General features: G+C 46.1%; 1 protein-coding gene across 3 annotated transcripts in view; it reads left to right on the forward strand.

Moving 5' to 3' along the window:
- sh3pxd2b (SH3 and PX domains 2B) overlaps nt 1–15,350 on the forward strand; it is a 386,931-nt gene that overhangs the window by 313,626 nt on the left and 57,955 nt on the right. For all 3 annotated transcript variants that reach the window (XM_072512130.1, XM_072512131.1, XM_072512132.1), the window contains one exon: nt 8,262–8,396. In XM_072512130.1, the coding sequence (XP_072368231.1) occupies nt 8,262–8,396 (135 nt within the window). The remainder of the gene's footprint in view (nt 1–8,261; nt 8,397–15,350) is intronic.

Consider the following 15,350-nt stretch of genomic DNA (forward strand, 5'->3'; position numbering starts at 1 on the left):
CTCAGCTTTGCTAGAAGACAAGCCAGACCATGGAGTAATAGTTACGAAAACAAGTGCACAAAAATGAAAGAATAGCTAATTAAGCAAACTAGACCAATGAAGAGCGGTTTCCAAGAAGTCTGAATTTAAGGAAACAAAGAACAGCTTTTGGGAACAGGATACTAGCAATGGAAGTTAGTCAGTCTTGGGAAGAGAGGGGGCTGATTAGGTTGGCTACAGGCAAGCCACAAAACTGAAGCAATCGTAAGGTTTTTGGGCCTTTATTCCCAGTGTTTGAAGCAATAGTATTCTGTTGGGGACTGAATACCTGAGTTTGTGTGAGAGCATTTAAGACAAAGGAAACATGGAAGGGGCAGTGGAAAACCTGGTGCTGGAATTCTGTGTTAAAACGTGGAATGAAAGCATTGTTTGAAAGGATGGTTCGAAAATCTGGAACAGCTTCTTAATGCAAACAGCAAATGGGAAGCATTGTTTGAAAGAAGATTTTGGTCCTGTGACTCTGTTCCCCCACATTTTCTTAAAACAAAAGTAAAGGTTACGGTCCTTTGAGCCAGGGTTCCATTCTGGGATCTTCCTGCCCAATTACAACATCAACTGGGTTCAGAACACTGAACACCGACCCTTCCCAATCCCCTTTCCTTCCACTTCAAGCATTTTACTAAGGCTGCTCCCAGCAATGCTGCTGCTGAAAATTCCAACACTATACATTTGCAAGGTGTCACAGCACGCCCAGTGTAATTTAAAGAAACCAGTGTTGTCCAGGTGCTGGGTCTGCACCCAGGCTAGCATGAGTAAATTTTGAGGTCATGTTTACTTAAACTTCAGATTGTTCCTCGGACAACAGGAAGTAGGATACTAACTTAGGGCTGAACCACTGGGATTGTCCCATATGAAACAACCAATTTGTAACTACAAAGAATTTTAAAAACCTATTTCGGCTCAAGTTTTTAATTTTAACACGGTAAAACAAAACAATAACATATAATGAACACTATTGCAAAATACACCCACCCACAACTACCCTCCTCAACCCCCCAGAAGCAAAAACAGCTTGGCGAAAACCACCGACACCCCCAAGCAGCTGACGGTGACTAATACCCTAAAAAAGATGAAAGGCTGCTACCTCAAGTAAAACCCTTCCACCGATGCCCTCATGCTATACTTAACCTTTTCAAAAATTCCACCAGATCTCTCAGCTAGGCCAAGGCACTGGACGGTGTCGGGGAGTAGAACTCATCTCTGGCCTACTAGCGAGGCAAAGGCGTGGACGTCCGCCTTCACCCCCGTCTGCAGCACCGGCGAGTCCGATACGCCAAAAATAGCCACCAATGGGCAAGCCTCCAGCTGAATACCCAGAATCCCCGACATGGTGCTGAAAGAGGAGACCAAGAAGCTTGCCAGTTTTGACCAAGACCAAAACATGTGCGTGTGGTTCGCTGGTCCCCTAGCACAACGATCGTACCTATCCTCCACCCCTGAGAAGAAAAAACTCCTCTGTGCCCTGGTGAAGTGTGCCCTGTGCACCATCCTGAACTGGATCAAGCTGAGCCTTGCACAAGAGGTCAAGTTGCCCCTGTGAAAAGTCTCAATGCACACCGCCCCCCCCCCCCCCCCCCCCCCCCCCCCAAGCAAAAATCAGAACCAGTGTACCCTCCCACCTTTTTTTTTTACTTCCTCCAATGAAGTCTGCTCCGTCAACAGGATCTGGCCACAGATATCTGAAATCCTCCCCTCACCCAACTCAGCCGGAGATAGGACCCTATCCAAGAGCAAGGGTGACGGTGCGAGGGGAAATGAAGGGATCTTCTTGCACAAAAAGTCACGAATCTGCAAGTACCTGAATACATTAGCACTCAGGAGCTGGAACGTCTCCAACACTTCCTCCATACCTTCCTTCAAAAACATGTCCCCAAACCTCTCCAACCTCTCCCTCCCCCAATCCCCTGAACACCAGGTCCAAGCCAAACATCACCAACAAATGGTTCCTGCAAATAGGGGCCAACATTGATATTGAGCGCAGCTTAAAATGTTGCCTAAACTGCCTCCAAATCCTCAGTGGTTGCTACTACCGGACTTGTGAAGTATCTTGCAGGGGAAACTGGAAGCGGGGTAGTGACTCGAGCCTCTGCACAGGCCCACCTCCATCCGCCCCCATATGGAATCTGGATGCCAAAGCCACCCCTGCACATTTTCAATATTTACAGCCCAATAGTAAAGTAACAAATTGGGTAGTGCCAAGCCCCCCAGCTGTCACTCTGTAGAAATATCCTATGAATCGGTGGGACCTTGCCCGCCTAAATAAAGAGCACACCATTTTATTAACCCCCAACAAAAGAAAGATTTGGGGAGAAAAACTGGGAGACATTGAAACAAAAACCTTGGGAGGATGTTCATTTCCACAGTCTGCACCCTGCCTACCAAGTTGGCCTTGACCCCATTCACCAGACTATCAAAGTTAAGTTTGTGGAGCAAGGCTCAATCGTGAGCCACCCAGATAGTCCAGATAACGGAAGCTAGTCCTGGCCAAATGAAACGGCAACTTCTGCAGATCAGCTCCCCTCCCTGAGGGATTCATCGGAAAGTATTCACTTCTGCCCAAATTCAGCTGATATCCCGAGAGGGAGCCAAAACATCGAAGTAGCTTCATTACCTCCTCTACACTGGAAAGTGGGTCTGTGACATACAGAAGCAGCGCTGCCAACTAGCACGGATTTTCCGTATTTCCATATTTCATACGGGAAATCTGCTGAGTACGGCAATACGATTTCTCATGTTGAAATACGAAATCCACTGCAGCCCTCTGACAAATCCCACACACCGTACTCGAGGAGAGTAATTTAAGCAAATGGAGGAATTTATTTCCGGGGGAAGAAAAAAAATAATAAGAGGAAGCTCTGTGTGTGTGTGTGTGTGTGTGTGTGTGTGCTGATAAGTTAATGCATTCCTCCCTAAACGTTTCGCTATTCACCGCTTGCTGTACCGACTGGTTTCCTTGGCGACGACTGCTGCTAGAAGACGGAGGGTCCCGCGCGGATGCCCCAGCGCTCTCAATTCCCACCCCCAGAGCATGCGTGTGATCATTCGCGCGGTCTCTCATCGAGGTACCAGTATAACCCTTTATTGGGATTAAAAGAATCGACTACACAATCACACGTGTAGACTATCTACATCATCGAAGGCCCGTACAGCATTGAAAATTGTATGGTATGTATGCACGGTAGCATTGTGGATAGCACAAATGTTTCACAGTTCCAGGGTCCCAGGTTCGATTACTGGCTTGGGTCACTGTCTGTGTGGCGTCTGCACGTTCTCCCTGTGTGTGCGTGGGTTTCCTCCGGGTGCTGCGGTTTCCCCCCACAGTCCAAAGATATGCAGGTTAGGTGGATTGGCCATGCTAAATTGCCCTTAGTGTCCAAAATTGCCCTTGGTGTTGGGTGGGGTTACTGGGTTATGGGGATAGGATGGTGGTGTGGAACTTGGGTGGGGTGCTCTTTCCAAGGGCTGGTGCAGACTCGATGGGCCGAATGGCCTCCCGCTGCACTGTAAATTCTATGATTCTATGATGTGATGCAGTTTGAAAATGCTTGATAGTTGTTAGGAAGGTAGCCTGTGTTTCTATTGTTCTCTCTGGGAATCAGGAATCCTTAATTATTTAAAAACTCACAAATAGGTAATTTTAATTCTGCTGCTCTCGACAGTATTATAGAATTTTTAATTATTAGATTTACTGAATGGCGGAAACTTAATTTGAAAACACCCACTCCTGATGTACATCTATGTAACAGCATTAGATTTGCATTTACCATTCGTGTTTTAGATTTGTACTTCAGATTGGTGGGCATTTTTTCTTTGAAATGAAAAACCGATTTTATTGCCAAAATACTGATTTTTCGTATCTGGAATACTGATTTCTGTTGGAAAAGTCTGGCAGCTCTGCAGAAGCAGGATCCACATATAAGTATGCCCTATGCTTTCTCCCCCCTGCACCCTGCTCTATTCCCTCCATCCAGTGGAAGACCCCAATGCAATGGGCAGTATCACAATTGCCAAGACAAACAAAAGAGGATACCATGGACAACCATGCCTTGTACCTCTGTTCAATTGGAAGTAACCTGAACTCAGGGCATTCGTACCCATACTGGAGGGGGAGGGCTCTGTACAGGGGCCGAATCCATGATCTGAATTTTGGTCCAAATAAGAACTTTCCCAGAATTTCAAATAAGTACCCCACTCAATCCTATCAAACCCTTTTTCAGCGTCCATCACTTCTGGCACTGGGGAGGGAGACAGAACAATATTTAACAATTTCTATATGTTGGCTGAAACAGTTGGCCCTTAACAAAACCGGTCTGCTCCAAAATCAACCCCAGAAGACAGGACTCCAGAAGCATTGCCAAAGCTTTTGCCAATAACTTGGCGTCAGTGTTCAGCAACGAAATGGGCCAGTACGATCCAGACTCCGGAGGATCCTTATCCTTTTTCGAGATCAGGGAAATTGTTGCCTGCGCCTACGTGGCTGGTAGCATCCCCCAAGCCAAGGAATCATTGAACATATACAACAACAGTTGGATCAACTGACCCGCAAACATTTTATAAAATTCAAGGAACCTGCCCTGACATCGCCTCCAACTCCTCCATTCTACCCTGCCCCGCCACTGAGAAGAACAACCCATCCAAAAACTGCATCATTGACTGTCTCCTCTGGAGGCTCTGATTGGTATAGCTCTCGATAAAAGGCCTCAAACGCCACATTAACCTTCCCTTGGGTGCAAACCAATCCGCCACTCATCCCTTATTGGCACTATCTTCTGGGAGGCAACCTCAGCTGGTGCTCCAATAGACGACAGGCCTTCTCCCATATTTGTAAAAGGCACCCTTGGAGCTGATTCACCACCTTGTCCATCGAGAGCATATCATAATCCATCAGCAGTTTCTTCCTACTCACCAGCAACTCCAGTGTCGGGGCAATAGAGTACTAGCGGTCCACCTCGAGAATGGAATCCACCTGTCTTTGCCTCTCCACCCTGCCAGATTTATCTTTATGCACCTTGTAAGATATTATCTCCCCCCCCACCCCCCCCCCCCCCCCCCGCAGCCACCTTCAGTGCTTCCCACAGTGTGGAAGGTGAAACCACCTCGTTCCCATTGAACTCCATGTAGTCCACAATGGCCAAGGGTATACGGTCCCTTGTCTGCCAGGAAAGCCATGTCCAATCTCCACGGGGGTCACTGAGTGGGGCCCGGCTCCAACATCAGATCCACAAAGTGTGGAGCATGATCCGAGATAATGATCGCCGAGTACCCGACCCCCTTCACCTCAGGAAGAAGAAACCAACCTGTTATTATGAAGTCACTGCTGGAGTGGACTCGATGGACGTCTGAGAAAAAACAAACCTCCTTATCCCTTGGGTACATAAATCGCCACGGGTCTGCCCCCACCACCCCCTAGAATTAGTTGATGTGAATCCGGATCTGGGATAGAAGCCAACACCTTATTGATAAAGATCTTATCATCCCAGTTCGGTGCATACCGACATACCCGCCAACGACGCATTGACAATTACATACCTCCCGCCTGGGTCCAGCAATAATTTAGCAGCTGAAAAAGATACCTTCTTGTTGATCAGCACTGCAGCCCCCAGCCCCGTTTTCAAAAGCCAAATGGTATGCAAGGTTGGTTTGTCTCAATGGGCTGGACAGCTGGTTTGTAATGCAGAACAAGGCCAGCAGCGCGGGTTCAATTCCCGTACCAGCTTATCTGAACAGGCGCCGGAATGTGGCGACTAGGGGTTTTTCACAGTAACTTCATACTTGTGACAATAAAAGATCATTATAAAATTATTACCTGTCCCACCCAGCCCTTCTGTAACTTTGATTGGTCCTTGATCTGCAAATGGGTCTCCTGTAAAAACACCACATAGCCTTCAAAATTCCTAGGTGCGCAAACACTCGTGACCTTTTTCGTGGGCCATTTAGTACCCTTACATTCCATGTTATCAACCGGACAGGGGGCCTTCTACACTTCCACCCCATCCCAGAGTCACCCATTCCCCCTATGCGGGGTAATCCAGTTAGCACTCAGCGAGTGCCAATACCAGGCCCACCCAAGATGGCCGTCAAACCACCATTAGACCAGAACGAAGTCACAGTCGGCATTTTACCCATCCCCGCAACCTGCCTTCCAGCCATATCACAGCCCGTTAAACCCCCAAAGGAGGAAATAGGCCCCGATCCTCTCCCCTCCCCGCCTCCAAACCCAAACAAAACAAGAACAAAAATCTGAAGCTCATTACCTAAAATAAAAATCCTAAAGTAATGAGCTGCAGGTACTCCCACTCCTCCGCTCCCGTTAATGAACTTTTCTTTAAAATTTAGAGTCCCAATTTTTGCTTTCTCATTAAAGGGCAATTTAGCGTGGCCATTCCACCTACCCTGCACATCTTTTTGGGTTGTGGGGGTAAAACCCACGCAGACACAGGGAGAATGTGCAAACTCCACATCGAACCCGGGCCCTTGGCGCCGTGAGGCAGCAGTACTAACCATTGCGCCACCGTGCTGCCCTTTCATTAACCAACTTTACAGCTGGCAGGGTGACCACCACGCAGGGTAAAAATAGAAAAATAATCATTCCAATAACCACATTCAACATAAATATGAAAAGATAGAGGGAAAATGAAAACCAACATCCATCCAACAAACAAACCCAATAATATAAACTACAAATCCAAACTTGCCCAGAAATTCACCCCCCCCCCCCCCCCCCCAGGCAATTCCCCATAACCATGTCCCCTTACCCACAATACGAAGATCCCATCATAAATACAGATACAAATGCCCCTAACAATTCACATATTAAATTGTCTCCAGTCCATGTTTATTTACAAAGTCATCTGCTTATTCCAGCTCATCAAAGTCGTCATCTCTCCCTTTAAAAGCCACTTGAAGATGTGCCGGGTACACTACACCAAATCGCACAATACTTTTGAACACCTTGGTTGAAACGCCTCATGCCTTCTAGCCAGCTCCACTCCCACGTCCTGATATATTTTGATGGCATGGCCTTCCCATCTAGATTTGTGATGGTCTTTTGCCCACCTCATGACCTGCTCCTTGACTTGGTAGCTGTGAAACCTGACGATGACTGCCTTTGGTAGTTCTCCAGATCAGGGCTTCTGCTTTAGCAATCAATGGGCCCTGTCCAATTCAGGAGGGGATGTCAACACCACCATCTTGCCAAACATCTTGGCTTGGCCATAAAGCCCATAGGATTTGGGTCCTCTGTCCGTCCAACGATTCTGAAATGTTTCCGTCTGGAACGTTTTTCCAGATTGTGCACCTTGGTCTTCAAAGCTTTATGCCCTTCAGCCATCAATGCCATCTCCAGCTTGAGGAAAACAATCCGGTAACTCTGGTTCGAGAATGCCACCTCCACCCTATGTGTCACCGTGCCTTGCTCCTCCACCTTCCAATCCATCTCCTCCGCACGGGGTGGGTGCTAGAGCTCCTTCCATCGCCTTAAGGTCCTCTGAGAATGCCTGCTGCTGCTTTTTAAATTCTTCTGCCAAGAAGCTTGTCAGCATCTCAGCCATCCATGGAGTGTGCAAAGTTGCAGCAGGAGCCTCCGCCATCTTTTCCACCAATGAGGCCAGAGACTGGAGAGGGTACTGAGTCGGGTGATGCTTCTGTGCCCGACTACTGTGTTGTGTTATATTTGTTGGGCAATACTTTATGTGGGGACCTTAGCCCATCCAACGATTCCATTCTCCCCCAAACATCAGCCATAAACTGGGCGAAAAGGGCCAAAACCAAAATAACCTGGAGGGAGCCACGACATATGCAACAGCTCACAGTTTGGCCATGAGAAGTCACAACGATACAGAATTTTAACATCGTGGTTAAAAATTCTTGTAATTCCTCTGTGTTCAGATTCTGAGTTCACTTCTTTAAAATAAAGTGAAACATGTTAAGTGCCTTAGCATATTTGATTGTTGTATTTTAACAAAGTCTTTACAGTACTGTACCTTATTTCGAAGTGTAATGTTTAACCAAGGTCAAATAGCACTCTTCCAGATCCTGATTCATTTCTACACGTCATCTTCGCAAGCTGTGTAGCACTAACCTTGTGGACTCAGCAATGCATTTCCAGGGGTTTGTGTTCTGAATATTGTGGTTGCTTATAGAGAATAATGCAGCCATTTAATTGTGGCCTATCCCATGTCATAATTGATCATCTTTCCTGAAGGTTGATTTTTTGATTTCAGGTGGAGATGGGGCATCTACTGACCAGTTTTTCCTGGATCAGTATGTGGCAGTAACCAATTATGATAAACAGGAAAGCACCGAGATCAGCCTCTATCAAGGACAAGTAGTGGAAGTAATTGAGAAAAATGAATCTGGTAAGTTATTTTGGGAAAAATAAACAAACTTGGCTGTCTGATGTTGAGAGATTGACACTGGTTTAAACATGTCTATCCAAGTATCTCACCCTCCATTCCATAAAATGCAGCAATAGTAGATGCCAATTCCCGTACTTGATTGTTTGCCTGTTTCTAAAGATCATACTTGTACATTAACATATCGGTGATCCTTGCAGCCTGTGAATTTCAATCATTTTTTGATCTATTATACTTGAAATGGTAATCATAGAATTTACAGTGCAGAAGGAGGCCATTCGGCCCATCGAGTCTGCACCGGCTCTTTGAAAGATCACCCTACCCAAGCCCACATCTCCACTCTATCCCCATAACCCAGTAACCCCACCCAACACTAAGGGTAATTTTGAACACTAAGGGCAATTTAGCACGGCCAATCCACCTAACCTGCACACCTTTGGACTGTGGGAGGAGACCGGAGCACCCGGAGGAAACCCACGCAGACACGGGGAGAACGTGCAGACTCCGCACAGGCAGTGACCCAAGCTGGGAATCGAACCTGGGACCCTGGAGCTGTGAAGCAATTGTGCTAACCACCATGCTGCCCCGTGCTGTTTGGATGGAATTGAGCTACTTATAATTCCCTTGATAATATCAAGTTGGATTATTTTGCAGGACAGTGCAATTGGACCCTCTTAATTTTTAAGTATGCTGTGCCACTACTAGAATTTTCTATCGTTATGTTTATTCTTTGTTTATTATTTAACTCCTTTTGACTTTAGTGGTGAAGAATACTCAAGTGATAAATACAGTAAATGTTAAGTATTTGTCTCCGCACAAGTTATAGTTATTGACTTAAGTATTAGGTAAATTATTTATCAAATAACTGGGTATTTATCATGTATGGTTCGATGGTAGAGGTCAGCCTGTGAATACATTTTAATGTACTATTTTATAACATGTTGTTCTTTTCCAAAGATTGGTTGGTTTTAGAAACCATGGGTTGTTTATATTTTTGTCTGAATTTTTCCAAGCCTCATTGAGTGTTTTTTCTTTTGTTTGCCGAGGGTCCATTCTATTATTCAAGTATGTTACCCAAATTCAGAACTTCCTGGATCATGTATACATGAGGGGCAGATATCCACCTCCCAAAGTAATTCCTATTCTGATGTGTAAGAGTAGCCCAGGAGTGGTTTGCCTCAAATATGTTCCTCAACCTTAGGAAAGAAAATGTTTGAAATGCAAGTATCTTCCCACAGAAGCATGGATGTAAATTCAGCAGAGTACTTACACAAATTTCCCCTGGTACATTGCTTGTTTTACCCTAGGGTTTGCTAAATTAGAGAGATGTCATCTGCATTGCAATAACCATAAGATCCATTAGTTGTGGGTAGGCTTTACATGGTAACTTAAATGTTCTTTGTTAGGTAACAAGCAACTTTGCTACCACAAGCTGTTGCATAATTTGCAAAAGTATTACAGTACTCATGTTAGCATTGTGCTGGGTATCTATTCAGATCAAAATGTTAGAATCCTGTCAGATTTAGGCCGGAGCATCTCAAGAGGTAATTCTGAGCTATCTCTTCAGGAGTAAATATATGTTCAAATCACCCCAGAACAAAATCAGGTTTTTCTGGCCATGATGTAAAAATTTGGTAGCATCCATTTTGCGTGCCTCACCAAAAGAATGCTAACAGCCCGGGTTGAAATGGGGACGCCAAGGAGCACAGGATTTTGGGCTTCCGATCTCGTCATGAAGTTGAAGGAAGAGCACGCGGAGCCCACTCAGCCCAAACTGCCAGATGTTTTGTGTTGTGCTCCGGATCTCAATGGGGATGATTAGGGTTTGTCTGTTTCTCACAGAAAGCTGCTTTAGACAGTAGGCTTGTTTACAGATGTATGTGTAACTCTGCACGGGTCTGTACTTCTCTTTCCCTCCAGATCTCGCTTACTTAATCACATAGCATTGCATTATACTTACATCAGTATAAGGTATTTCTGATCACCTTTCTCCCCAATATGTTTATCCCAATTAATTACATCCTCCTGCTCCTGCAAAAGTCCCAGCCATCACATTATTGGTCTCTGTGGTGCCTTGGGAATATCTACCTGATCTGATTCTTACCTCGTGCACGGAGGTTGAAGACATCTGCAATCTCTTGTCGGTCAACATGAATGTCTTGCTGCTGGATGATTGTATAGCATTGCCTTATTTCTGGTTCCTTGTCTCCATCAGGATCTGTATAATATGTCCAAATTTCCATTGGTTTCCTTCCCAATTGTAGCAAGGCTTTTCAGTTCCTTTTTCTCATTCCTTGGTCCGTTTATTACCATGCCTTCTTTCCTTTGGTCTCATCCACACTCACCCCTGTGCTGCAGCAATTTTCAGTCTCGTGGTCTGTGTGAAGTTATGAGCTTGATTATGTTTTTGTTTCTTCTCACACTTCTTAACTCTCATGATCAGCTGAGGTGATGTTAGGTTGCAGTTTTTGTTGCAGAACTGGAATGTGTTTGTCGCCATCCTCCCATCAACAAAGCTAAAGCTGAAACTCCATTTTATAGTGCTGAGGTTCTGTAGCTAGAAAGAGCTAAGTTAATATCTTTGGGTTTTTTTCCCATCAATTCCTTTATTGTTTGAACTCTTCTCTCTGCCTCTATATTCAACTGAGGATATCTAGGCGAACTAGTCACATGCATGAAAGCATATTCCTGCGCAGTTATTGAACAATTTGATAGCAAACTGAGGACTATTGTCTAACACTACAATGACCAGGGTGCATGTGTGACAAAGATTCTCTTCAGCGATTGAATGACTACCTCCACATTGATGCTGTGCAGTCTATTCACTCCAATCCACCTGGCAATTACAAAGATGAATACTTTGCCTTTAAACACAAATAGATCCATTTCCAGGTACTCCCAAGGCCTGAAAGGAAAAGTGGAGGGTACTTGTGGTTATTTTTTTTTTTTTAAAAACCTTTATTATCACAAGCAGGCTTACATTAAACTGCAATGAAGTTACTGTGAAAATCCCCTAGTCAACACACTCTGGCGCCTTTTCGGGTACACTGAGGGATAATTCAGAATGTCCAAATCACAAGCACATATTTCGGGACTTGTGGAAGGAAATCTGAGCACCCGGAGGAAACCCACGCAGACACGGGGAGAACGCATTGACAGTGACCCAAGCCGGGAATCGAACCTGGGACCCTGGCGCTGTGAAGCAACAGTTCTAATCCATGTGCTACTGTATTACCGTGCCGTGGTTCCCTCTGTTGTTAGCTCTTCACTGCACATATAAGGCAATTTAAGATGGACTCTTCAATCGAACAACTAATGCTAGGCCACCACGCTGACCGCTGGGTTCTTGCTTGGTGTTTTGCTATTCCCAAGGTGTTTTTTTGGGGGGGGGTGAATTTTATTAGGGGGGACTAGTCTGTTGTTAAAAACTAAGAAATCATCAATGATACTTCTCTGTTAGAAGTACTGGTGTAGTACTGTATAATTAGGAATATACTCTGGCCATCTTTTCTGGCAATCTTTTGTTTAGATGCATTCATCATCCTGTTGTTGTACTTGCTTAATCGCTTGTAATCTATTCTCAGTGGCTGGTGAATGTTTGGGAATGAAAAGTATAGGTTTCCACTTAATGAAATTTCAATCTTTCAATTTGATTCCTTTCATCAGTATTCTTGATAGTGCATTGGCTGACATCTGATACTTCCCTTCAACGTACTCTGTCAAGAATTGTATCTCATTGGCCTGAGTCTGATACATTGAATTATAGGCAAACTGTTTGCAATTTCCTTTAGGTTGAGAAGAGTAACCAAGGTCTGTGGTTGATTTCAATTTTATATCTTAATCCCATCACACGATCAGGGAGCTTCTCACATGGCCATGTGGCTGCCAATACTCCTTCGTGATTGCATTTCTTTTCACTGTGTGTCTGGGAGTGATGTTGGGGTGTGGTCTTTTTCCATCTTTTTGAACTTGATGCTAAACTGCGCCCAAACGTGTAGGCTATGCTTCCTCTGTTACAATTGCTGGCAATTCTTGATCATAGTGTGCTAGAATTTCACGTGGAATTGGAGGATTTCTGACCTATTGCTGGACCACATTCCAGCACCACTGTTGATGTTGTCTCAATAGCTATCATTGATTTCTGCCATGTCTTTGAAACACTGATTTCCTAGGCTGTGGGGACTCTCTAATCACCTTGGTTTTCTGTGAGCTGGCTGGCATTCTTGAAGCTTGCATAATGCGTCTTTGGAATTTTATCATGGGCTTGCAAATTCTCATTCTCAAACCCTGCTTCCTGTAGAACTTTGAGAATTGCTCTCACTTGATGGTCATGTTCTTCCCATGAAGAATGTCATCCATATGGCGTATTACTCCTTCCATGCTTTTGAGGGTCTCGGACATCATTCTTTGGCATACCTCTGGTGCAGAAACAGTTCAAAACCTGTGAAAAACAATAACGACCGAATGGCATTATAAAAGTGGGTAGCAGTCTTGATTCTTTGTCTAGAAGCAACTGCCATTAGCCCTCATTTCACACAATTTGGTGAAGAGGATACGTTTTACTAATTTCCCGAGACTTTTATTAACAGATATCATCGGGTGCATGGCAAGCTCTAGTGATTTATTTAATGGCGATGAATTCACGCTTATTCTCATTGAACCATTAGGCTTTGGTGTTGTGACCATTGCAGAACGCTGCATCGTTGATCTGGTTACTGGACACTGCTGTAATGTGCTCACTCTTGCTCTTGACTTTGAGTAAAGAGGCAAAGTGGCTTAGAATTAGCTCTTAATGTTGCTCTTCAGATTTCCTAATCCTGAAAATAATGTTGGGAATTCATTCCTGAATACATTTTTAAACTGCTCATCAGTAATTTTATCAACCTTGTAAATCCGCCTCAATTGTAAGCGTATGAAAATCGAAAATGCTGGATAACACAATTTTTTCCCTAACAAACAATAACCCCCCCCCCCCCCCCCTTGTAACAAAAAATACGAGAAATTGCACAGAGCAAGATATATACATGGCAAAATGATATATTTACACAGCTTTGTACACTGGCCCTCACCCGTACGTGCCAGTTTCCCCAAACCTTCATGTTATCTCTTGCTCATCCACCCTCCCAGGCAGTACCCCCCCCCCCCCCCCCCCCCCCAAGGTTGCTGCTGCTGCTGACCGACCTTCCTCTAACGCTCCGCGAGATAGTCTAGGAACGGTTGCCACCGCCTGTAGAACCCCTGCGCAGACCCTCTCAAGGCGAACTTAATCCTCTCCAACTTTATGAACCCAGCCATATCATTTGTCCAGGCCTCCAGGCTGGGGGGCTTTGCCTCCTTCCACATTAGCAAGATCCTTCGGCGGGCTACTAGGGACTCAAAGGCCAGAATGCCGGCCTCTTTCGCCTCCTGCACTCCCGGTTCGTCCACTACTCCAAATATTGCTAGCCCCCAGCTTGGCTTGACCCGGACTTTCACCACCTGAGATATTGCTCCTGCCACTCCTCTCCAGAACCCCTCCAGTGCCGGGCATGACCAAAACATATGGACATGGTTCGCTGGGCTCCCTGAGCACCTTCCACACCTGTCCTCTACCCCAAAGAACCTACTCAACCTCGCCCCCGTCAAGTGCGCTCTGTGGACCACCTTAAATTGTATCAGGCTGAGCCTGGCACACGAGGAGGAGGAATTAATCCTACCTAGGGCATCAGCCCACAGTCCTTCCTCGATCTCCTCCACCAGCTCCTCCTCCCATTTACCCTTCAACTCTTCTACCAGCGCTTCCCCCTCTTCTTTCAACTCCTGGTGTATTTCCGACACCTTGCCCTCCCCGACCCATACACCCGAGATCACCCTATCTTGAACTTCTTGTGCCGGGAGCAACGGGAATTCCCTCACCAGTCGCCTCACAAAAGCCCTCACCTGCATATATCTAAAGGCATTTCCCGGGGGTAACTCAAACTTCTCCTCCAGTGCCCCTAGGCTCGCAAACGTCCCGTCGATGAACAGGTCCCCCATTCTTCCAATCCCCACCCGATGCCAGCTCTGGAACCCCCCGTCCATCTTCCCCAGGACAAACCGGTGGTTACCCCTGATCGGGGACCACACCGATGCTCCCATTGCACCCTGGTGCCGTCTCCACTGGCCCCAGATCCTTAGCGTTGCCGCCACCACCAGGCTCGTGGTATACTTTGTCGGCGAGAGCGGCAGCGGTGCCGTCACCAACGCCCCCAGGCTCGTTCCTTTACAGGACACCATCTCCATCCTCTTCCATGCCCCCCCTCTCCCTCCATAACCCACTTGCGGATCATCGCCACATTTGCTGCCCAGTAGTAGCTCCCCAGGTTTGGCAGTGCCAACCCTCCTCGGTCCCTACTGCGTTCCAGGAACCCTCTCCTTACTCTCTAGGTCTTATTCGCCCACACAAACCCCATAATACTCCTGCCTACTCTCTTAAAAAAGGCCTTAGTGATCACGATGGGAAGGCACTGAAACACAAACAGAAACCTCGGAAGGACCACCATTTTGACTGACTGCACTCTACCCGCCAGCGAGAGCGGTAACATGTCCCATCTTTTGAAATCCTCCTCCATTTGCTCCACCAACCTTGTCAGATTCAGTTTATGTAGGGTCCCACAACTCCTGGCTATCTGGATCCTCAGATACCGAAAGCTCCCCTCCACCCTCCTCAGCGGTAGGTCCCCTATCCCTCTTTCTTGGTCCCCCGCCTGTAATACAAAGAGCTCACTCTTCCCTACATTGAGCTTATAGCCCGAAAACTCCCCAAACTCCCTTAGAGTCTGCATGACCTCCACCATCCCCTCCATTGGATCCGCCACGTACAGCAACAGGTCATCCGCATATAGCGACACCCGATGCTCTTCTCCCCCTCGGACCACCCCCCTCCATTTATTAGATTCCCTCAATGACATGGCCAATGGTTCGATCGCCAATGCGAAC

The sequence above is a fragment of the Scyliorhinus torazame genome, chromosome 7 (assembly GCF_047496885.1).
Source record: "Scyliorhinus torazame isolate Kashiwa2021f chromosome 7, sScyTor2.1, whole genome shotgun sequence".
Taxonomy (NCBI): Eukaryota; Metazoa; Chordata; class Chondrichthyes; order Carcharhiniformes; family Scyliorhinidae; genus Scyliorhinus; species Scyliorhinus torazame.